The following is a 23,386-nucleotide window of genomic DNA, read 5'->3' on the forward strand; positions in this document are numbered from 1 at the left end:
TGTGTGTGTGTGTGTGTGTGTGTGTGTGTGTGTGTGTGTGTGTGTGTAAAAACATACAAAGACTTGGATATTACTGTATGGGCTAATGTACATAGATTATAGGCAAATATACCATTTTATATAAAAGATCTATGTGTCCATGGATTTGCTATTGGAGAGGGTCTTAGAATCAGTCTCCAGTGGCCACCAAAGAACCTGTAACTGTGTGTAAGACTGCTTTCCTTCTGTATGTGCTCTTATCCACATGGAGACAGTGTGGACAGAATTTTTTTAATGGCTAAATTTTCAGATGTGTGGTCAGATGGGAGCTAGGAACCTTCCAAAAGCCTAACTGTTCAGTAACTCCCAGGGTCTTGTTACACAGCAGACAAGGAAGGCTAGCCTGGGACCCCTGGCTGAAGTCTTACAAACCAAAGCTGATGCCTGGCGTTCGGACCCCGTGGTCTCAGTAACTATTCTTGCTCCTTGCATTTTAGGAATGCCAGTTGCCACTTCCAGGAGGTTGCCAATCATACCTCAAGTGTCTCTGGAGCTCTCCGGGTCTGCAACAGCTACTGGAGTCGAGAGGTCAGAGTCGGAGATAAATGTTGGACTGATGAATGGATATGTTATGTATGTCACATGTGTATGTGTTGAGTGTGTGAAGGAGGTGGACACTAGGGCTGAAGTAGGCAACTTGGATGGGCTAAGAGTGAAGGGAACAGCTTGGGGACATGGTCAAAAGCCAATCGCCTCTCCTCACCCAAGGGCTACATATGAGAGACAGGAGGGAAGGGGGACTATGTGTTCACGTGTGCTTCCACATGTACTGTTCCTCCTAGGTGTCTCCTTTGACAACTCTGGGCCTCTGGAGGCTTTGGAGCATCAGGCTATGCCATCCCACCTAGACAATTGCTCGATGATGGGGTATATACACCCCTAGCTGGGTCTCTCTTCTAGTAAAAGGAGAACAGCAAGTTCAGACAGGTCTCATGACTTCTGCAAGACCACACAACTGGTTAATGGGAGAGCAAAAATGAGCATCTAGATGCTTTAGTGTCCTTGCCAAATGTGTGGTCAAATCTAGGAGAGAATACAAGTTTAAAACCCTCCCAACACATCTGCTTTGGGTGGGAATATCATTTACCATGAGTGCAGAATTGGCCTGAAGTTGAGAAATGCTTACCAGGAGCTAAGAACATGACAGGCTCAGGATGTGGTAGATGTAGCAGAGGGAGCCAGGTGCCCAAACTCTTGTTCCATTAGCCATGTCTGTCTTCTCACCACTCCTTAAGCACCCCAAGCTACAAAGGGCTCAAGACGTGGATGCACTGCTGCTGGGCATGGCCTCCCAGATTGCTGAGAGAGAGGACCACGTGATGGTTGAGGATGTGCAAGGTGAGCCTAAGGCTGGCCCTGTAGCTGGAAGGAGGTCCAGCTGGACCTGCAGAGGCAGGCAGGGAGGAGCTCTCAGGGCTGAGACAATTTCTCATCCGCTGATCATGGTTCCTTCTCCACGGCTCAGATATTTCTGGGATTGGTTAGAATGGTCTGGGCTGGAGGCTGCATTGATGGCCCTCAACTCCCTCTAACCCTTTAGTATTTCTTTTTCAGATTTCTGGCCTGGACCACTGAAGTTTTCCCGTACAGACTACCTGGCCAGTTGCCTGCAGAGGGGCCGGGATCTAGGCCTGCCATCTTACACCAAAGCCAGGGAGGCACTGGGCCTGTCTCCCATTTCCCACTGGCAGGACATCAACCCTGCACTCTGGAGGAGCAATAGCACTGTGAGGAAGGGTCAGGACCCAGAGAGCTGGGGGAGGGGCCTGGGCACGCTGCCCAAACAGGGACGATGGACAGTAAAATATGGGTACCAGAGACAGACACTTGGTGTGAGGACAAAACTCACGCAGGTCATGTTTTCCAATCTTGTACACCAAGTTAAAAGATTCCAAGTCCAGCAGGATTTGCCTTTTGACTTTGAAGGCCCAGGTCCAGTAAATATGTACTGACTATCTGTTGCTTGCCACATACTTATTTGATAGTCAGTGGTTTTGTTACTCTTAACAATCCTATAGTGGGTATTGTAGGTCCTTGACTTAGGAACAAGCTATGTTTCTATGTATTGATATTCTAGCTGCCTTTACCTGAAATTGGCTGTTACACTCTGAGCTACCCCCTGTAGGCAAATAGCATTGCCTGCTCGTCAATAGGCCGAGTTTGATTGTCTTACCATTTTCGCACAGTCATCTTGGCCCAGTCACCTAGGCATAGAGGAGTTTGCACAATCGTGTGCCTGGTACATTGTATTTTGCCCTTACTGTAGGGTTGCAGGAAAGACGCAAAAGGCTTATTATAAGGAAGTGCTATGCCCAGCATGGTGTCTCATGCCTACAATTCTAGCATTTGAGACAAAAGCAGGAGGTTCAAGGCCAGCAAGTTCCAGGCTGGCCCAGGCTACAGGAGAGCCTGTCTCAAGAAATACTCTTCTCAGCCCTCCCTAAAAGTAATTCATATAGTGGTCTCAGGGGATAGCTTAGAGTGTAACAGCTAACTTAGGGGTAATGGCAGCTGGACTATCAATACATAGAAACATAGCTTGTTCCTAAGTCAAGGACCTACAATACCCACTATAGGATCGTTAAGAGTAACAAAATCAAGGTCTGCCAAGTAAGAGTGTGGCAAGCAACAGATAGTCAATACATATTTACTGGACCCGGACCTTCGGAGTCAAAAGACAAATTCTGCTGAACTCAGAATCTCTTAACTTGGTGTACAAGTTACAAACTTGTAAAATCTACATCAACACAGGAATCACGAGACAAGTCAATAAGAAGTCTTTGGCTTCAGTTAGGCGTCACTGGGATGAATCTGGTCAGGTGCTTAGATACAAGTAAAGAGCAGGAGTTGTCAAGATGGCATTTGCTGCCAAGCCTGACAACCCAAGTTTGATCCCCTCCGGGACCCTCACGGTGGAAGGGGTAAACCAATTCCTGAAAGTTATCCTCTGGTCTCTACATGTGCATCACAGTGTACACACACACACACACACACACACACACACACACACACGTAGTAAATTAAATTAAAAGCAGAGTAGAAAACTGTAGTGGGTGAGATATCAGAGACCTTTATCTCTGTCCCAGCACATGGGAGGCAGAGGCAGGAGTATCTCAGTTCCAGGCCAGCCTGGCGGCAGCAGAGTGAAACTCTGTTACAAAAAAAAGACAATGGATAGTTAGATTTTTTAATTAATTAATTAATTAATTAATTTTGATTTTTCTAGACAGGGTTTCTCTGTGTAGCCCTGGCTGTCCTGGAACTCACTCTGTAGACCAGGCTGGCCTCAAACTCAGAAATCCGCCTGCCTCTGCCTCCCAAGTGCTGGGATTAAAGGCATGCACCTGGCCAGATTTTTTTAATACACTCTCACTTGAATGCATGGTGATCCCCCTGCCTCACTTTCTCAGTGCTGGGATCACAGATGTGAGCAACTGTGACCACAAATTGCTAGGTATTTAGTTGTTTAAAGTTTTTTTTTAACTTTAAGGATAAAAACCTTTTATAATATCATTCCAGGATTCAACCTCTCAGTCTGACTTGCTTCTCAGGCTCCACATATTCCCACAAACTATGTGGAAGACTGGCTATTGTTGTTGGGTTTGTTTTTGTTTTTTGTTTTTTTTTGTCTTGTTTTGTTTTTTGGTTTTTGTTGTTTTGTTGTTTTTTTTTTCATAGAGTATGAATTGGAATCTGTGGAAAGTTTCCCATAAATGAGTTAACTTACTCTAAGCACCCAGAGCAATGCCTGGGGTGTAATAAGTACTCTCTAGGAATGAGTTATTATTAAGGTCTTTTGTTGTTATTGGCCCGGAGGCTAATGCCTGAGGGCTGTCTCTCTGCCCAAGATTGGCTGCTGAGTCCTCTCAAACAAACACCCTCTCTGTTCCAGGTGCTGGAGGCCACAGCTTTCCTCTACAGTTGGGATCTGTCTCGGCTGGAGCTACTCCCAGGGGGGCTTCTGGAGAGCCATGGAGACCCTGGACCCCTTTTCAGCACTATTGTTCTTGATCAGTTTGTCAGGCTACGAGATGGTGACCGCTACTGGTTTGAAAACAGCAGGAATGGGTGAGGCTTGCCTGGACTGTGTCTTAGAATCTACCGCAGCCTGGACCACAGGCCCTCTGCTTGGCCCTACACAACCCTCACAGGCCTCAATTCCAGCCCTTCTGGGTCTCTCAAGTGAGGATTTGTCTCTGACAGCTCCCTAGGCTGGCAGGCTCTTACAAACAGCTATGGCTCAGGGGCTCTTTCCCCATGGGCTACCTGAGTGTGAGGTCCTAAATCTCTCCTCGATCTTGACAGCTCGCCCACCTCTCCTATGTCCAGATTGTTCTCTAAAGAAGAGATTGCAGAGATCCGAAACACTTCTCTACGGGACATCCTAGTGGCTGTCACCAATGTGGACCCCAGTGCCCTACAGCCCAGTGTCTTCTTTTGGCTTGCAGGTAAGTTACTAGAGGTAGTTGAAGGGATGCTAGTCCAGTCTTTCTCAACTGTAGGCTTGGTTTGATGTGGTTGGATGACCACTCCAGGTGTGGTGTGAGCTACGGTTCTGCCCTTGAGAAAGTTGGGTTGCCACTTACAGTTTCCCTTGAGGGAAAATTAGTAGATGCTGTATTGGGGGCAGGGCCAACTCTCTTAAAGACTTGGGGGGATTCTTATATTTAAATGGAACGAGATTGGTCTGTGAGTGGCTTTCAGAGGGCCAAATGAGGGTAAAGGATATTATATTCCACAGCAGGACTGAAAAACGATGTGAGGAGGGCAGGGTGTGGTTAGAGATTTTGAGGTTCATGCTGGGACCTGTTTGCTATCCACATTGGCAAATGCTGCAATGACAGGGGTAAACAGCCCCATTCTCCCTCATCTCCTCTGTTATCACCCTCCTCAGTGACCTTGTGCCAGATTGTGGCATAGTATTGGGTGTTCTGACTTCCTCTGCCTCCCCAGGAGACCCCTGTCCACAGCCAAGTCAGCTCAGCACCAAGGGCCTGCCAGACTGTGCCCCCCTCTTCATTCGGGACTATTTCGAGGGGAGTGGATTTGGCTTCGGACTCACCATTGGGACCCTTTGCTGTTTCCCCTTAGGTAGGAGAGTTATGGGTAGGCAAGGTGGAGCTTTTGAAAGGTGTAATCTAGGGGGTGGGCTGGGGTTGTTTTTATGCATAACAAGGCAGAATACTGTCCCTCTGGTGGTAAGAAAAGCTTTAGGGGAGGGAAAGATGTCTGACTGCAGATAAGTGAACTCCAGGGAGATTTGTCTCCCTGATCTTCTGGGATGCTCCCAGGCCCAGCTTGGTCAAGAGACCATAAGAGTCCCTGCTCTACCGCTGTTTTTAAGAGGTATCAGAGCTATTAGACAAATCCTCAGCTGAGAAGCAGAGCTGGGGTAGACTCAGTTTCTGGAAAAGGAGCGTGGTAAGGGTGTTTGTGGGTGGCCCAACAGCCTGGTATGGTGCGTCTAGCTTGTGGCTTGAGGACTTAGTTTCTGGCTGGGAAGGGACTTGGGTAATGGAAGCAATGGTGGCTGATATTTTAGACACTACTCAGAGGTTCCCATGGGTTGCAACATGCTTCCTCCACGGAGCCTGGAAATTTGAAAGTCGGGCAGCAGGGCGGTCAGAAGGTAGGAATAGAAGGAGCTCTTCCTAAGGAATGAGTTAGAAGGGAGTGACTTCTCTCTCTCTCTGACAACCACTTTTCCCGAACATCCCTCTCCACTCTCACACCAGTCAGCCTCCTCAGTGCCTGGATTGTTGCCCGGCTTCGGATGAGGAATTTCAAGAGGCTCCAGAGACAAGACCGCCAGAGCATCATGTCTGAGAAGCTTGTAGGGGGAGTGGAAGGTAGGCCTAATGGTAGCCAGGGTGGTGATGAGAGGGACATGATTTGGGGCTATGCTCCATACCCTCATCCCAGAAGTCCAAGGAAAAAGATCCTCATCCCTAGGGATGTAGATGAAGCCTGGGCATGTCTGGGAAAGCCACCGTAGGCACTGGATCTGCAGTTTTCCGAGCTTCAAAGCTCCTCCCAATGATCCTAAACAAATGGAATGTGATCCAGTAGTAGAAGAGTCATAAGACCCTGCCTTCATCTCAGAGGGCTATGACTCACAAGTCCTGAATGGCTCTGCGGCACCTCGTGCTGGAATCGCAGGCAACAGACGTAATTAATGAAGCTCTGAAGTCAAGTGGGATTGGAATCTAGGCTCCACCGCTGAGGACCGCTGTTGGTCCTTCGGCAGATTTTGTTTTAAATCTCTCTAAACCTGTTTCTTCTTATCTGTAAAGTATGATCCTAACGGTGCCTGTATCTTAGGTTGTGAAGAAATGTAATAGCTAATCCAAAGCTCTACAGTGAGCATCCAGCAAACACTCAGGAAACAGTGGCCCTTATTTGCCTCGTGGGTTAGAGGAGGAGCAGCAGAACTGCTGAGGAGAGGATGGCCCTCAGAGTCCAGCATTGGTGGGGTCAAGTGCTGCTGAGACCCTGCACTAGCCCTCTCTCTCCCTATGTGTCCTTCTGCACCCCAGCTGACCCAGCCCCATCTCTTGCTTCCCAGCTTTGGAGTGGCAGGGCCGCAAGGAACCCTGCAGGCCAGTGCTTGTGCACTTACAGCCTGGACAGATCCGAGTACTGGATGGCAGGCTCACTGTGCTCCGTACCATCCAGCTGCGGCCCCCACAGCAGGTCAACCTCATCCTGTCCAGCAACCGTGGACGCCGCACCTTGCTGCTCAAGATCCCCAAGGAGTATGACCTGGTATGGCCCAGCTGGCCTCATCACTGATGAGGCAGTTAAATAAAGGGAAAGGAATACTGAGCCAAGAGACAGGGTTTGGCTTCTAGTCCCAGATGTAGTACCTGATAGAGAGATAAATTTGAATATGTCTGTCCTGTTCTGGATCTGCTGGTTCACAGTCTCCCCACATTCTGGCGGCAGCTTCTTTGGTTGTAAGTCCTAGCAATGAGTTCCTAGAAGAACCTGGGTCCTCTTCTCTATTCTATTTCAGACTCTAGAGGATTTTCTTTTTTTTCCACTAATTAATTTATTTATTCACTTTATATCCTAATCAGGACTTGGAGGGGAGTTAAAGAGAAGGCTGTCATGAGTTCTGACTACCTGGATCACAGCCTTCTCCAGCCTCTGCCCCAATTCCCTGTGTCCCCCTGCCCCGCTCCAGCTTTTCTCCAGTATGGAATATGGCTCACTAAAGTTCTGTAAATGAAGGACTATTTTCTCTTTTGCAAGGCCACACCAATGACCCTTTGTGTGTTCCATGTGAAACACCTGCCCTTGAGAGGCCCCGACACGTTTGCCTCTGCTCCTGCTACCTTTGAAGGTGCTGTTGTTTAACACGGAGGAGGAGCGGCAGGCACTGGTGGAGAACATCAGAGGGGCGCTGAAGGAGAATGGGCTGAGCTTCCAGGAGTGGGAACTGAGGGAGCAGGAGCTGACAAGAGCAGCAGTGACCAGGCAACAGCGGGGTCACCTCCTGGAGACTTTTTTCAGGCACCTTTTCTCCCAGGTATGTACATGAGATCAGATCTGGGGTGTGTGTGTGTGTGTGTGTGTGTGTGTGTGTGTGAGGTCATGGGGATGATCATTCAAATCCCAAGGCTTGAATTCTCAGCTGAAAAATCTGTCCTGATTTATGTCAAGTCACTAGGCTTTTATGTAACTGGAGTCCTAGGCCAGATCTGGAGGATTGGGGGTAGAAGTGTGTCCAACAGATTAGGTTCAGCCACTTGCCTCACAAATTAAAGTAATGGTGGCTACTCAGGGAAGGAATCTAACCAACATAGCCATGTTGGGAAGACAGATGGAACATCTAAACCCTGTCTTTGCGGGTACTGACAAGTACTTCCGGATTATATAAGGAAAGGGCAGAAACTGGACCTAAGGCATGCATAGTTAGTCAACCTTATCAAACCGTGGTCTGGTTGGTTAGTATTTCAGTGTCAGATCTGCAGCTTGGTTCCAGTGACTATGTTACTCCCTATTACTTAGGCAAACGTTCTGGTTCCCTTGAGATGAATTGTTTTGCTTAGGTGGGCAGCCTCAGTTCCTACCATGGAGTACCTGCTTCTGTTTAGAGAGTAATGTCATCATGGGATAATCTGCCTGCAAGTTCTGCTTGCTGTTCCAAGGTGACTGCAGGTTCATGTCAGTAGCTAGAGATTTCCAGGTCTGGAACAGGATGTAAAGTCTGGTGGTAAAATACCTTTGTTACACTCTTCTCGATGTCTTCATCCTTGAAAAGGGATGAGATAGATTAGGTAAATTTAGGACTGATCACCCTGATGACATTAGGGGGGTTTTCGTTTTGCTTTTTCAAAGGGATTTATTTTTAATTATGTCCACGTTGGTGAGGGACAAATGGGTATGGGTGCCTCCAGAGAGCAGAGGTTATCACATCCATCTTGGACTTGAGTGACAGGCAAGAGGTTGTGAACTTCCTGAGAAATCTAATGAGGGTGTTGGGAACTGAACTTGGAACCCCTTGAAGAGAAATATGTGCTCTTAACCCCTAGCCATCTCTCCAGTCCCTAGTTTCAGGTTTTAGAGAGACACTCATTAAGCAATTAACTTGTCTTCGTGCCTGAACTGAGCAGGAAATGAAAGCCCAGAGGAGATACACCAAATAAAGGCACAGATGCCAAGATTTTTTTTTTTTAAGATTTTATTTATTTATTTTTATGTATATGATGAGTACACTGTAGCTTTTAGATGCACCAGAAGAGGGCATCAGATCTCATTACAGATGGTTGTGAGCCACCATGTGGTTGCTGGGGATTGAACTCAGGACCTTTAGAAGAGCAATCAGTGCTCTTAACCACTGAGCCATCTCTCCAGCCCCAGATGCCAAGATTTACTCTGCTTTGAGGAGTCTGTTGGCCCACTTGAGGAGCTAGTGCTTTCCTGCAAAAACAGCCTCTAAATTCTTTTCATATTTACTGTGAAGATGTCCCAACCCATCTGAATCCTGTCTCCTGATGTAAGACTTCAGGGAGACAATGTGCAAGAAGGGCAAGCCAGTACTGTGGAGCCCTTGAGACCCATATTTCATCCCTTCTTCAGGGAGTGTACCATGGAGATGTAATATCTGCCATGAACTTCAGAAAACTACTGGGAAGATGTGGGAAAATTTGATAGTGGGGAGAATTTCAAGACTAATGTCCACATCTAGTACAAAAATAAAGGTAACCTGGATAGAACACTACAGTGGAGATAGAAGATTAAATGTAGAAAGCTTGGTGCCAGCAAGGCAGTGGTGGCACACGCCTTTAATCCCAGCGCTTGGGAGGCAGAGGCAGGCAGATTTCTGAGTTCGAGGCCAGACTGGTCTACAGAGTGAATTCCGGGACAGCCAGGGCTACACAGAGAAACCCTGTCTCAAAAAAACAAAACAAACAAACAAACAAAAAACAAACAAACAAACAAACAAAGAAAACTTGGTGCCACACACCTGGAGTCCTAGCACTGAAAAGGAGAAACAGGAGGATTTGGAGTTCAAGTCCAGCCTGGGCTACTGTCTCAAAACCAATGATGTCTGTGGACATAGTTTAGTGGTAAAGTACTTCCTGGGATGTGTAAGACTCTGGGTTCTATTCCCAGCATGGGGCTCATGGGTAGACATGAATTTAGCATGCATGCCATACCTAACAAGTTAATCATGCTATTGGGATAGTGGTGATAGTCACACAAAAGACTGGTAAGGAACGAAGATTATAAAAGTGATACAGGAAGCATGTGATCTAAGATGTTAGAGAAGAAAAGCTTTCAGTCTGGTGTAAGTTCATGATGGAAGTAAGATTGTCAAGGGCTCCAAGTTGGAAGAGTTGGGGCCCAGAAGAAAGGAGTGAGTAGGACTGAGCGTTGTAGAAGGGAGAGAGAGAATGAATGTCTGAGAAGGAGTGAGGCAGCTAGCTGGGAGAGGACCCATATAGACTGTCATTGAACAGGCATGTGCAATGGACTCTGGGTCAGACTTAACTCTCCACCTAAATGAATATGGAGTTTGCCCAAGAAACAAGGGACCCTCGGCTGGTAGGGTAGGGCTCCTTGTTTGGTCACAAGTAGGTTCTGGCCATCAGGTCAGATTTCGTCAGGATAAAGGGTAGACCTTGTTCTGGGAGTTTAATGGACTGTCAGCTATCCTGTGCTTTCCATTTTTAAACCCTTCCCTAGGCAGCCTCTCTTGCTGATTTCCATCATAACCTGTGAGATAAGTGAGGCCAGTGAGGAAATGAACCTCAGACAAATAAAGGGATGTGCCCGAGGTTATGGAGCGCACAGGTGGCAGTGTTGGGACATGAACCCAGGTCTCTTACTTCCTGCCCCAGGCTCTTTCCACTAAAGCACCTTGTCTGAAACTGCAATGCTTGCCTCTGAAAACACAGTCAGGCTTGAGCTGAGCAGCTGTTGGTAGGCAGGAAAAACAGGTATTGTGGCCTGTGGCCTACCTTCTTCCCTCTGTCTGTTCTCTTGCTGGGGCAGTCCCTGGTAAGATGGAGGTGGCCCATAATAAGAATTCTCCTCTCCCAAACCCTTGAGATGTCAGACATAAAGGATTCACATAGTCTCAGGAACCTCAAAGTGGGGTCTTTGGCTTGGCAGGGAAAGATCTGGAAGAGAAAGCTGTCAGCAAACAAGGCCTGTCTTCAACTACCTCTACTTTCTCCTTGACTCTTCTTCCCCCAGTGACTCTGAACCCACTGTGCTCATGTCAAAGCATATCTGGGACCTCTTGGTTCTAACTCCAAATACCCAGATTGGGCCAAATATACATACTTGGTTCAGTCAGCTAAGTTAGAGGGCCAGGACTCTGTGGTATAAATATAAATTACCCACAGGCCTAGGCTGCCTAGTATGCTGGACAAATATCTGCCTCAGAAAGTGGCCCCATCAACCTGTAAGTGAAGGATGCCTCCTCCCCCCATCCCACCTCTGGGACTACTTAAATGCAGGTGTTAGACATCAATCAAGCAGATGCAGGGTCTCTGCCTCTGGACTCTTCGACGAAAGTGCGTGAAGCTCTGACCTGTGAGCTGAGCAGAGCTGAGTTTGCAGACTCCCTAGGCCTCAAGCCCCAGGATATGTTTGTGGAATCCATGTTTTCTCTGGCCGACAAGGATGGCAATGGCTACCTGTCCTTCCGGGAGTTCCTGGACATCCTGGTGGTCTTCATGAAAGGTGAGGAAGAAGAAAATAATTGTCCAGACAGAGATGGGGCACTGATGTTGAAGTGTGACTGATCTATTGGAAATGGAGGGCCCCGAGGCTAGGTCTTCAACTATGGCAGATGCCTGGCAGTCTAGAAAGGGTTTCTAGAGGTTGGGTAGGTCTCTCCTCACAGGACCCCTCTTTTTTCCAGGCTCCCCAGAGGAGAAGTCTCGCCTTATGTTCCGAATGTATGACTTTGACGGGAATGGTCTCATTTCCAAGGATGAGTTCATTAGGATGCTAAGGTTGGTCCTCTCCACTAAGCAGGACAGGGACTGCCAGGGAGAAGGGGCCATCAATGGGATAGCAGAAGTATAAAGGAGAAGTAGAGGGCATTGTCTTTATCTTTGTAACCAGAACCTTCTAGAACTATTAGGGGGCTTGGGATTCATCTAGCTGGGACCCTGTTATGGAGGGCCCTGAAGTGGATGGCCAGTGAGCCTTCGTGTCTGGGCTTGGTGCCTGCTTCCAACCCTAGGTCCTTCATTGAGATCTCCAACAACTGCTTGTCCAAGGCCCAGCTGGCTGAGGTGGTAGAGTCCATGTTCCGGGAGTCAGGTTTCCAGGACAAGGAGGAGCTGACCTGGGAGGATTTCCATTTCATGCTGAGAGACCACGACAGTGATCTCCGATTCACACAGCTATGTGTCAAAGGTGGGGCTGCCTCATCAGCAGGGCTGATTTACTTGTTGGGTATAATTCCTATATACTTTTAAGAGCCCACCGAAATACTTTATTTAAAAACCAGAAGAAAAATCAATATAATAATCAATACATAACATAGCTAGTATGGATTATATTCTCTTTTATACCCATGTGATTATCAAATAACATTGCTAATTTATTTTTATCTGTATGGAGAAAGGGACACAAGAAGAGGAAAGTGCCCTGGGGCTTATGAATGTATTGTGGCTGCTGCAGTGGGTGGGGTAAGGATGGGTAGAAGACTTTTTTGTTTGTTTGTTTGTTTGTTTGAGACAGAATCTTGCTATGTGCATGGTGGGTGGCATGGAACTTGCAATGTAGACCAGGCTGGCCTTGAACTTGTGGCTGTCCTCCTGCCTCTACCTCTAAAGTGCTGAGATAACTGATACATGCTACTATACCAAGTCTTTGGTAGGAGATATTGACTGGGACCGTGCTTCTCCTGGCTCCTGGCCAAAGCCACCCCACCCTTGAACCTCTAAGCTTGGAGCAGGGAGGAGACAATGCCTCTTTGTTACAACTCTATTTGGCCAGGCTATGTTCTCCTCAGCTGAGTTGTATGGTTCCGGTATATTTGGAGTTTGGTCCCCTAACTCCCACCCTATCTCCTGGCTAAGTGCTCAGTAAGCGTTTGGAGTACATCACAGCCCAATTCCTTTGTCCTTCCAGCTCCTTCTTACCCTACCTGTGTCTGACTCATGTGGGTGGAAGTCAGGGTCTCAGTGAGGGAAGGGACAGATAACAAACAGGGGGTCAGTGTGTGGCCAGTTCTGAGCTGTCACAATGTCTTTGTGATTCTTCTCGGGGCGTGTTGAGACTAAACCCGGTCCTTCCCAGATTATGAGACAAGTGGGGGCTGGCAGCATTGCTGAGAGACCGGAGCAAGTCGGGCAAGATGTGGATGAACTTCCTCTGGCCTGAGGGCAAGGGGAGCTGCTAAAGAGGAAAGTTGAGTTTTTAGTTTTTCCTACCAAGCCGAGGCAGAGGCCAGGGAGGCACCCAGAAGCGAGTCAGGCTACACAGTCGCTGGGACATTCTGCCCTGGGATAACTAGGCAGGGGTTGAGGATCGAGCCAAAGGTTAACTCTGTGCGGTGTCTCGTTTCACTTTAATCATCTCTATGCTTTGTTGTTTTCTTCTTGTCATTTGAGAAAGATTTTACACGACAGAAAAGGGCATGAGAAACATGCCCCTCCCTTTTCACCAGAATCCGCTCTTCATTCCTATTTCAACACACTTGCTGTTTACTGAAAATTGGAGAGTGGATATCTGTACGTGGTTTTAAACACTCGATGTTAGAGTGAGAACTGTGGATCAGTGGTTAAGTGCTCTTGTAGGGGACCCAGGCTGTTCCCAGTAACCACATGGCAGCTCACAACCATCTGTCCAGGTTCCAAGTCCTTGGTTCACAACCAAGTTCCAGGGCATCAGATGTTCTCATCCGGCCTCCTCAGGCATCAGGCACCCATGTGATACACATAAATACATAATACAGAACACATAAATACAAGCACCCACGAACATAAATTTAATAAACCTTTAAACACTTGAACTTCATGTAGATCAGTTTACCATAAGCCAAGACATCTTTGGTGTTGGCTCGAAACTTAGAAGCCCCTTGGAGGCTCCAGATCTCCTAAGAATCTGGATTTGCAGCTCGACCTTGCTTTGTTCAGCCCTGAGTTAACAATGAGATGAAACCTCCAGGGTTTCCTTATGAACAGTTTCAAACACAGAACAGAAAGACTTTTGAGTGACCTCCCTTTCAGCTGTCACTGATAGGTGAGTGCAATTCCCACAGGGGCCAAGAGCTGAGGCTGCGGTACCCTGAGGCAGGATCTCTTTTTAATGGATCCTTTCTACAGGTAGGCTTAGGGAAAGGGGGAACATGCACACTGAGTCAGGCTCTCTGAGACTCTGTTCCCTAACCAAGCTCTGCACCCCAGGGGTGGAAGTGCCGGAAGTGATCAAGAACCTCTGCCGGCGAGCATCCTACATCAGCCAGGAGAAGATCTGGTAAGCTCCCGTTGGCATGTATTGGGTAGTGGTCGTTTTGCAGAATGGCTGAGGTTGGGCACACCCCACTATCCAATGTAGCACCTTCATGCAAATAGAAAAGGGCTCCACTTCCTCCAAGTGGACAGACACATCCTTCCTCAGGATGAGGAGAGAGTCTGCTGAGTTTCGGCAAAGCTTGCTTACTGCCTGGGCCACGAGTCCTTGTAAGGACAGAGTTATATATGGAGGCCTCAGCTGGGACTCCTTCTCTCTGTGTGTCTGCCTCTCTGTGGGAATCTTGTTGTCCTGCATGGTGGGTTTTGATGAACAAAGTTGATTTGGAGGCAGAGCACAGCAGCAGAGGTCAGATGATACGTATGCCTTTCCTTCCTAGCCCTTCGCCCAGAGTGAGCATCCATTGTGCCCGAAACATCATGAAGACTGCATCATCACCACAGAGAATGCAGTGCCCCATGGACACAGACCCTCCTCAAGAGATTCGACGGAGGTTTGGCAAAAAGTATGCCTGCTATGCCCCTAAAGTCTGTGCATCCCTTCAACAATCCATTGCGTGGTTCAGGGCACTCTGCTTTATTGGCTGATAAATACTCTCTGCCTCAGAATGCTTTGGTACAGTGAGTCTGGTGCACCATACTGATGAATATTGGAATGGTAGGAAGGGCAAGGGAAACTCAAGGATGTTTTCTCCCTCTGCCTGGGAAGTCAGGAGGGCCTTTATAGAGGAGGCCTTTCCTAATTATGTTTTTGTTGTTAGGCTAAAACCATGACTCCAAGCAACTTGGGGAGAAAGGGGCTTATTCAGCTTACAGGTTACAATATATCACAGAAAGGTGCCAAGGCAGGAGCTTGAAGCAGAAACCATGAAGGAACACTGGTCACCGGCTTGCTTCCCCTAGCTTGTTCAGCTACATTTCTTATACAGCCTGGGCTCATCTGCCTAGGGATGGCGCTGACCATGGCTGGCTGGGTCTGCTGACATCACTTAAGAAACAAATGCCCTACAAGTATGCCAAACACCAGGTGTGTCAAGTTGCCTACTAAAGCTACCTGAGACAGGCCTCTTGAGCCTTCTAAAGACTCACTGTAGGTGCCTGGTAGGAACTACAAACAGGGAAGGGAAGGGACTCTCTGTGAACGGACCCTGCTGTAGATGGAGTGTATCCTCAGAGATGAAATAACTACTTAGAAGTCAGCCCTCAGACAGTGGATCTGAACCCTGCTGCAAGAGGCTCTGTCCTTCCCAGGCTGTTCCTGAGAGGGTCCTCCTTGGCGTAGCAGGTCTCCACCGGTATTGAGTCTCACAAGCCAAAGGCTTCCTCTCTCCCAGGGTAACTTCATTCCAGCCCTTACTGTTCACTGAGGCACACCGAAAGAAGTTTCAACGCAGCCGACGCCACCAAACGGTGCAGCAGTTCAAGCGCTTCATTGAGAACTACAGGCGCCACATTGGCTGTGTGGCAGTGTTCTACACCATCACTGGGGCGCTCTTCCTGGAGAGAGCCTATTGTGAGTGACATCGCATACCGCAAGTCTGGGGCGGGGAACTGGGGCCTATTGTGAGTGACACACATCCCAATGTGGGGTTGGGGGGAAGAGCGGGCTTCAATAAATGACAATAGGGTCACCCGCCGACAGCTGCACTGTTTCCCCTCCACAGACTATGCGTTTGCGGCACACCACAGCGGCATCACCGATACCACCCGCGTGGGCATCATCCTGTCCCGGGGCACAGCGGCCAGCATCTCCTTCATGTTCTCCTACATCCTGCTCACCATGTGCCGCAACCTCATCACCTTCTTGCGGGAGACCTTCCTCAACCGCTACATTCCCTTCGATGCGGCTGTGGACTTCCATCGCCTCATCGCCTCCACGGCCATCATCCTCACAGGCAGGGGCTGCTGCTCTGGGGTTCTCCTGGTGCCTTTTGACCTTGCTGGCTTCTGCTCCTCTCATGCTCCTCCCCGCCGCCGTCATTTACACCTAACTTTAATGTTGATTTGGGTGGCCTTCTCCATTAGGATGGAGTTAGCTGGGCTGTGGGATGAAATTAAGCCCAGGAGCCTACCCTTCCCTGAATGGCTTTTCCTGCATTTTCAAGGGCATCCTTGCCTCAGCTTCTGACAATCTACCAAGACTCTAGCACAAGGATACAAATGATTGCTTTCCTAGTCCTTATGCTTTAAAACAGATCTGTGAAAGAAACCAAAGGAATGTGCTTCCAGTGGTATAATTTCAGATGTGTGGTTGTGTTCATGGGTGGAACGGGGAAGGAGCCCAGCTCCCAAAGGTGCTGTTTCAGTCTGCCCTGTTTGGCACTTGAATGTGTTGCACACCCTACTTGGCTGTCCCTGGGCTCACCACCTTGTCTGGTCTTCCTTAGTCTTGCACAGTGCTGGCCATGTGGTGAATGTGTACCTGTTCTCCATCAGTCCACTCAGTGTCCTCGCTTGCCTCTTCCCTGGCCTCTTCCATGATGATGGGTGAGTGTGTGTCAAGAGTGAATTTCTTGAAGGTAGAGGATAAATCTTCTTGGCCTAGAGGACAGTGTCACTTTCTGGGATAAAGTGACAATGACCAAGCTGAGCCATCGGCAGAGAGAGAGACTGGTGACTAGGCAGTGCTGCTCCTCTGGGAACTCTGGGAGAGGTCTCAGAGAACTCAACTTACGACTTTGCTTTGTCTTCTGCAAGGTCCGAGTTCCCTCAGAAGTATTACTGGTGGTTCTTCCAGACTGTGCCAGGTGAGAGCCCTTCCCTTCCATCAATGTCCAGGCTTCAGTGTAAACTCCAGCCTCTGGGTTCTGTCAGTGAACAGCCAAACTTACTCAACTCTTACAGTGAGCCAGGCTCTGCCCTCTGTCCCCGAGGACACTCCTTGGTAGTAAGACTTAGCCTGACTGCATTGTCACCCTCTCATCCTTGGGCTAGTTCCTCCCTGGAAAGGGCTTGCTGGCCTCCAACCTGGACCAGTTCTCAGGGGATTGGGAGTAGCTCCCCCTTCTTAATACATGTACCTGTCATGATGCTTGCTTTGAGGAATGCTGTGTCCTGGCTGCATGGGAGAAGGACTTGGCTTTTTATCAAACCAGGCATAAGTCCCTACCCACACCATAAGATTTCTTGACAAAGATCCCGGGAGAGCGGGGGAGGAGACATAGTCCTAGCTTCCTACAATCACCCATTTCAGAGCTAATAGCTATGAATCTATTAAGACTATTTATATTTCAGTCTGTCCCCTCTTGGGGGCAATGTGTTTTCTATGCACTCCTTTCTGTGAAATACAGCAGGGTTGGTTTTTTTTTTTGTAATCCTACTACTTTGAACTTCAGAGGGCGCTTGCTGACTGCGGCACACTGGGATTTGGAGGATAAGACTGTATTTATGCTCCTCTCTCTACTCACAAGTTTACAGGCTGTGGTTCAATCCCTTCTTAACCTTTGCTTTCCCACACATCAGGGCTCTAATCTTCCTAATTACTGCCACTCTCCTCCTTGGTCACTGGAGGGTAGTCTGGGTTTCTACACCCCGTCCTGGCTCCAGCATTACCCTCCCTGTACCCCTGGCATGGAATCCTCCATGAAAGAGGATGGCGCTTTCTACCAGTTCCAGGCTGGACAAAGAACTCTGGCAATTTGCTGGGTTAGTATGGTCCCATGCACAAATTGGTCCAGAGTTCATGTCAAGTCCTATGATAGCCAGCGGGTTGGTGCAGTTTTGACGCCATGGGAACAGAGCCTGATATCCCCCATGTCTCATCTAGAGGTTTCTGTGCCTCCAATTCATTCAGCACACATTTATACAAAGCCTGCAGTGTGCCAGGCCTGGCAACAGGCAGGAGGCTCAGTGGTTAGCACAGCTTAGTGTGGTCCTTGTTCTTGAGGACCTGAGGGTCGGGAAAAGGGGTGACATTTAAAAAAATGTGGTGACACAGGCGGAAAGGATTACAGCTATAGAAGATGAATAGGCTCTGCTAAATCAAATGGTACCTATCATTTGGGTGCACTTAACTTCGAGACCACTTTGTCACCTGACTAGTTTGAACAGAGTAGTAGAGAGGGACATGAATGAATATCCCAGGACACACCTTCCACACTTCCCTCAGTCTTCTGCCTCCTGTCCTCCTCACAGGTCTCACTGGGGTCCTCCTGCTCCTGGCCCTGGCCATCATGTATGTCTTTGCCTCCCACCACTTCCGCCGACGAAGTTTCCGGGGCTTCTGGCTGACCCACCATCTCTACATTTTTCTCTACATCCTGGTGAGGGTTTTTGGCCGTGGTCCAGGCCTGTGGGGTATGTGAAAGACATTCCTTGGGAGGCCTTTAAGGCTGGGACATTGATTTTTCCATCCCCTAAGTTATTTCAAGTATTCATTTCTCCACATCCCTCTACAAAGATGGAAATTATAGAGTGGGGCTCTCCAGTCTGTTGACCCATTATGTGGCTCTTGGAAGATTCCTTCCTTTCTGTGCATGGGTTTTTTCTTTTTCAGTTGCAGCCCTGCCAGGTTCACCCACATTCCTCATAGACTCCCCCATACTGTTTCTTTCCAGCTCTTCTCTCCCTTTGGGTAGCTGGTTTTTGGTTCCAGGGTGGACTTCTTGTACCTTAAGGGAGAATTACTCTTTTGGAGAAAGTTCTGTTCTGATCTCATCTGAGAAAGCATTAGCTGCATCATCCAGCCAAACAACACTTGTAAAGTTAATAAGATCACTCAAAACACCAGCCAGATCACTGATTAGATGGACTTTAAGACTCCACCTTGTTAGGTTTTGGATGTAGCAAGTGATTCAAGAGGATGCTGAGATGGATTACTAGAAGAAAAGAAACTTATTTGAAGTGTTATCAACAGCATGTACAGACAGACAGACAGACAGACAGACAGAGGTCTGGGCTCCAAGGAGAGAGTTCAGGTCCCAACACCAGAGAAAGAATGGCTTGGGTCTTTGAAGACAGTCAGCACTTGGGAGGCAGAGGCAGGTGGATTTCTGAGTTCGAGGCCAGCCTGGTCTACAGAGTGAGTTCCAGGACAGCCAGGGCTACACAGAGAAACCCTGTCTCGAAAAACAAAACAAAACAAAAAAGACAATCAGAGGCTAGGTAGCAGAGGAAAGGATCTCTTACACCTTTTGAGGATGGGGGAGGTTTACACTAAGAACCTACAGCTAGCAGGAGGCAGAGAAGGGAGCAGAGAACAGATGTGGCATTCCTTTGATATAGACTCACTTCCTCCAGAGATGTCATGACACTGGCCTGTCAGCTAAGTCAAGACTCAGAGACAATGCCTGACAGTATCTGTGAGAGCAGGCCCAAGCAGAGGCTGGATTCTACCACTGCTATTCTTATACACCTATACTGTTTCCTTCTCAACCCAGGCTCCATGTCTTTTTTCCTTCACATTCCCTCTCCTCTCCTGATCCCTTCACCGTCCTCTGTGTTACCATCAGCTGATTCACCTCAATCCTGAGCCGACTTTGACCTGGGTCCCTGTGTTATTACTCTGATTGCCCACCTTCCTCAGCTATACAGTAGTCCCCAAAGGGCACCATACCCAAGTCTGAAGGCCTTCACTTTTCCTACCGGATAATTCACGGCTTGGCTGCTAGCATTCAAAGAGCCCAAGCCCCTATGACTAGCATTTTAATTTCCTAATACAGCAGTATACAGGGGTCTCCTTTGTTTTGAGATGAAGAATGTAACACTATCTGGGTGTGGCTTGATCCTGTTGTCCTGACCCTTCCTCCCAGATGCTGCTCTGTCCTCACTAATAGCTGGGACACACACACACACACACACACACACACACACACACACACACATTTGCCTGTGGCTCAGCACTTCCTGATTCTGAAATAACTATCTGGCTTGGCTTAGGATATTTCCTAGAACTGCTGTTTATTCCAAAGACTCTCTCTGTCTCCTGGGAGCTGTGGTTAACTAATTTCCTTCCTTCCCACTAATTTCCTACCTATCCAATAATGTGTGGATCCCTAGCCTGCTCTCTACTGCTCCTGCTATAAAAATTCTGTTTCTTGTTCCTGGTGATAAAACTAGTTGGAAGATCCAGTAGAGTGGCCAGCTTGATCCCCTGAGTCCAAGACTGCCTCCTGGTCCATTGCTGGCTGCAGACGTCACCGGGTTTCTGGGAAGCCCTAGCCTGGCAGATTGAGAACCTTTTACATGGGCAGAGAGATCAGGAATATAGCAACTGTCTTATCACTTCTCGCAGCGGGTGGAGGAAGGGAGGCAGTGGCTCTGGACAGAAAGGAACATTGTAAGTAAAAGACCCCAGTATAGGACAGAATCTGAGATAGAGTGTCTAAGTTGGCAACTCAGAAACTGAACTGCCCCACCGTGGGGTAAGCTTTAAAAATGTGGAACTCTTTACTGGGGAAGGAATTCCTGAACAAAAGACCTGATTTCAATGAAACAGATAGCAACCAAGGGTCTCTTCTGTCTTAGCTCTGACGGAGGCCCAACGGATGGCAACACTAAACCCCACCTTTAGGAATTCAGGATTTTCTGCAGAGACCAGTGACACATGCACACCAAACAGAAGGAATTGCTGAGCAGAATGTCCCAACAGTAAGCCATAGAAAATCATGGAGGAAAGTTTTACTTACACTGAACTGGTCAGGGGCAACTTTGAGAGCAAATGGGACACAGGCCACAGCTTTAGAAGAGAGAGCTAAACAATGACAAGGCTGAGTGGAAATTGAAGAGCAATCCAGGTAGCAGGATCTAGGTAGAAGGGCATGCAGATGTAGGGGTGGGAAACGTGATAGACTATCCAGGGGACAAAGGAGATAGGCCTGGGTAGCTGGAGACATGTGGGGGTGGCCGATAAGGCAGAATGGTTATAGCTCATCAGAGCCCATGGACATGGTGGAGCACAGAAAGACAAGAGCAGTGGGTGAGGACATGAAGCTTGGACCACACCCATTATTGGGGGTGACAGATGCAATGGGGCCCACACAGGAGCTGGAAATTGAGTGGCTGGGAAGGCTGAGGCAGAACCAGAAGAACACTGTTGCTGAAGTAGCTGTGAGACACAGAGGTGAAAAGAGGGTCACTAGTGTCACAGGCTACAGACAGGAAGCAGGCCTGACCTTAAAGAAAACCTTGTAGTAGAGCCTGATAGCACATGCCTACAGTCCCAGCTACTTGGGAGTCAGAAATAGGAAGATCGCAAGTTCGGACCCTGCCTAGTCTACACAGTGAGTTCAAGGCTAGTCTAGTCAAATCATTCAGACATTCTCAAATAAAAAGTAAAAAAAGAGCTTGAATGTAGCTCTGTGATAAACACTTATCTAGCAAGGCTTAAACCCTAGAGAACAATAGAGAGAGAGGGAGAGAATCTTGGGTGGGGCTGGTTATAATCTGTCAGGTTATTTCATGGAAAAGATAGACTAGTTAGGTGTTCTTAGCCACCAAAAGGAGGGATAAACAGGATGCCCTCTTCCCAACCATTATTGAGTACTAAGTGTGTACCCAGCGGGCACTACAAAGAGCCAAAACAATGCTAGCACAGTCCCTGCTCCTCAGACAGTTCAGGACAATGATGTGCACGGGAATGAGCAAAGGCTGATTGTGAATGAGGGCGGATTAAGTTAACCAGGAGATAAAATGTGAGGAGGCGCCATTCCTGCGGAAACTTGGGAAAGGGATGGAAGTTGCCATGGGAAGGTCTAGGTGTAGGAAGCCCAAGCTTCCCCTTAGCCCTGTAAGTGCAAAGATTTGGAACTCAAAAGACTTGTATTTGAGGAACAGAGAGGAAGAATCAACTAGCTGCATGGCCAGAGGGTGTAATGGGAAGCTCACTAAGGCTTTTTAGACAGAGGGCATGATTTAAAAGTACTTCAAAAGGTCACATTGCCAGGTGTGTTGATGCAAGCTTGTAAATCTAGTACTCAGAAGGCTGACGCAGGAGGATCACCAGAAGCTCAAGGCCAGCATGGGCTACATCTGAGATCAGCCCTGCCCCCCACCTCTCCCTCTCTCATACACACACTAGGTGTCTAACACGAGTCCAAGTGCGAGTCAACTTGGCTATGTCTGGGATGGTAGTATTCCTTTGGAATGCTTTGGAGGATGGAGGTGGCAGTGGTTGTTTTAGAACCTAGACGGTGAGGTGGGAAAGTTCACAGAGTCTAAGGCCAAAGCTGGCCCCACAGTCTGTTGTGTGTACCTCTGTGTTTGAGCCATATTCTTTGGTCTGTGCAGCTCATCATCCACGGCAGCTTTGCTCTCATCCAGATGCCCCGATTCCACATCTTCTTCCTGGTCCCTGCAATTATTTATGTGGGGGACAAGCTGGTGAGCCTGAGCCGGAAGAAGGTGGAGATCAGCGTGGTGAAGGCTGAGCTGCTGCCTTCAGGTACAAGCCTAGAGGTTGTGAGGGAACCAGCTTGGCTACTAAGGCAACTGACGGGGTACAAACAGTGCTTGGACCACTCTAGTCTACCAGCCTTGCCTAGTGGAGACGGAAGGGGCCTGTATTCGCTGGGAGGAGTAATTGGATGAGAAATGTTCTTTGCTAGAAGATTAAGGCCTGCTTAAGACAGAATGGAGGAGACCGGGCTAGGCTTCCCTTGCCCTGTGCATCCCCCAGCTCCTCCTCAAGGCAAGATTCTATAAAGGAATGTCTACTTGTTATCAGAGCTGAGGTTGGAGGAACTTTCTAGAGACTATACTGTTTCCGGGTCCAAGGCAACCGCTCTTGCATCATCTCTTCCCAGGAGTGACCCACCTGCGGTTCCAGAGGCCTCAAGGCTTTGAGTATAAGTCAGGGCAGTGGGTTCGAATTGCATGCCTGGCTCTGGGAACCACTGAGTACCACCCATTCACGCTGACCTCTGCACCTCACGAGGACACACTCAGCCTGCACATCCGGGCAGCTGGACCCTGGACCACCCGCCTCAGGGAGATCTACTCACCCCCAACGGGTGACACCTGTGCCAGATACCCAAAGGTGCCCGACTTCAGGCCAGATATCTATTCACTCTTAGAGTCTCCCAGCATCCCAGGCTCCCCATTGTACTGACCTTTCCACAATCCAGAGACTGGCTGTCCCAGAAAAGACAGATCCAACCCCACCCTGTATTTTTCCTGTCATATAACTCCCTTATCCTGCCTACTGTTTCCACTTCTGGCTTCAGAATGATGGTCAAGCTGAATTTAAAAACCACTGTACTCCCTACAGCTGTACCTCGATGGACCTTTTGGAGAGGGCCACCAGGAATGGCATAAGTTTGAGGTGTCAGTGCTGGTAGGAGGGGGCATTGGAGTCACCCCCTTTGCTTCCATCCTCAAAGACCTGGTCTTCAAGTCATCAGTCAGCTGCCAAGTGTTCTGTAAGAAGGTGAGCACCAGCCCCCATTCGCCTAACAATGACTGCA

The 23,386-nt window shown here is 48.4% G+C and overlaps 1 protein-coding gene across 1 annotated transcript in view; it reads left to right on the forward strand.

Annotated features, from left to right (window-relative positions):
• The window catches only part of Duox1 (dual oxidase 1), a 32,072-nt gene that overhangs the window by 6,519 nt on the left and 2,167 nt on the right, over positions 1-23,386 (forward strand). The window contains exons 8-29 of the mRNA XM_028784962.1: positions 477-567; positions 1,275-1,377; positions 1,594-1,766; positions 3,932-4,107; positions 4,369-4,487; positions 4,993-5,130; positions 5,775-5,888; positions 6,605-6,804; positions 7,385-7,570; positions 11,013-11,238; positions 11,420-11,513; positions 11,747-11,922; positions 13,920-13,989; positions 14,366-14,491; positions 15,320-15,498; positions 15,650-15,880; positions 16,373-16,472; positions 16,683-16,732; positions 18,120-18,247; positions 22,212-22,365; positions 22,727-22,959; positions 23,191-23,349. Of these exons, the coding sequence (XP_028640795.1) occupies positions 477-567; positions 1,275-1,377; positions 1,594-1,766; positions 3,932-4,107; positions 4,369-4,487; positions 4,993-5,130; positions 5,775-5,888; positions 6,605-6,804; positions 7,385-7,570; positions 11,013-11,238; positions 11,420-11,513; positions 11,747-11,922; positions 13,920-13,989; positions 14,366-14,491; positions 15,320-15,498; positions 15,650-15,880; positions 16,373-16,472; positions 16,683-16,732; positions 18,120-18,247; positions 22,212-22,365; positions 22,727-22,959; positions 23,191-23,349 (3,226 nt within the window). The remainder of the gene's footprint in view (positions 1-476; positions 568-1,274; positions 1,378-1,593; positions 1,767-3,931; positions 4,108-4,368; positions 4,488-4,992; positions 5,131-5,774; positions 5,889-6,604; positions 6,805-7,384; positions 7,571-11,012; positions 11,239-11,419; positions 11,514-11,746; positions 11,923-13,919; positions 13,990-14,365; positions 14,492-15,319; positions 15,499-15,649; positions 15,881-16,372; positions 16,473-16,682; positions 16,733-18,119; positions 18,248-22,211; positions 22,366-22,726; positions 22,960-23,190; positions 23,350-23,386) is intronic.

The sequence above is a fragment of the Grammomys surdaster genome, unplaced genomic scaffold (assembly GCF_004785775.1).
Source record: "Grammomys surdaster isolate TR1022 unplaced genomic scaffold, NIH_TR_1.0 124988, whole genome shotgun sequence".
NCBI classification, from domain to species: domain Eukaryota; kingdom Metazoa; phylum Chordata; class Mammalia; order Rodentia; family Muridae; genus Grammomys; species Grammomys surdaster.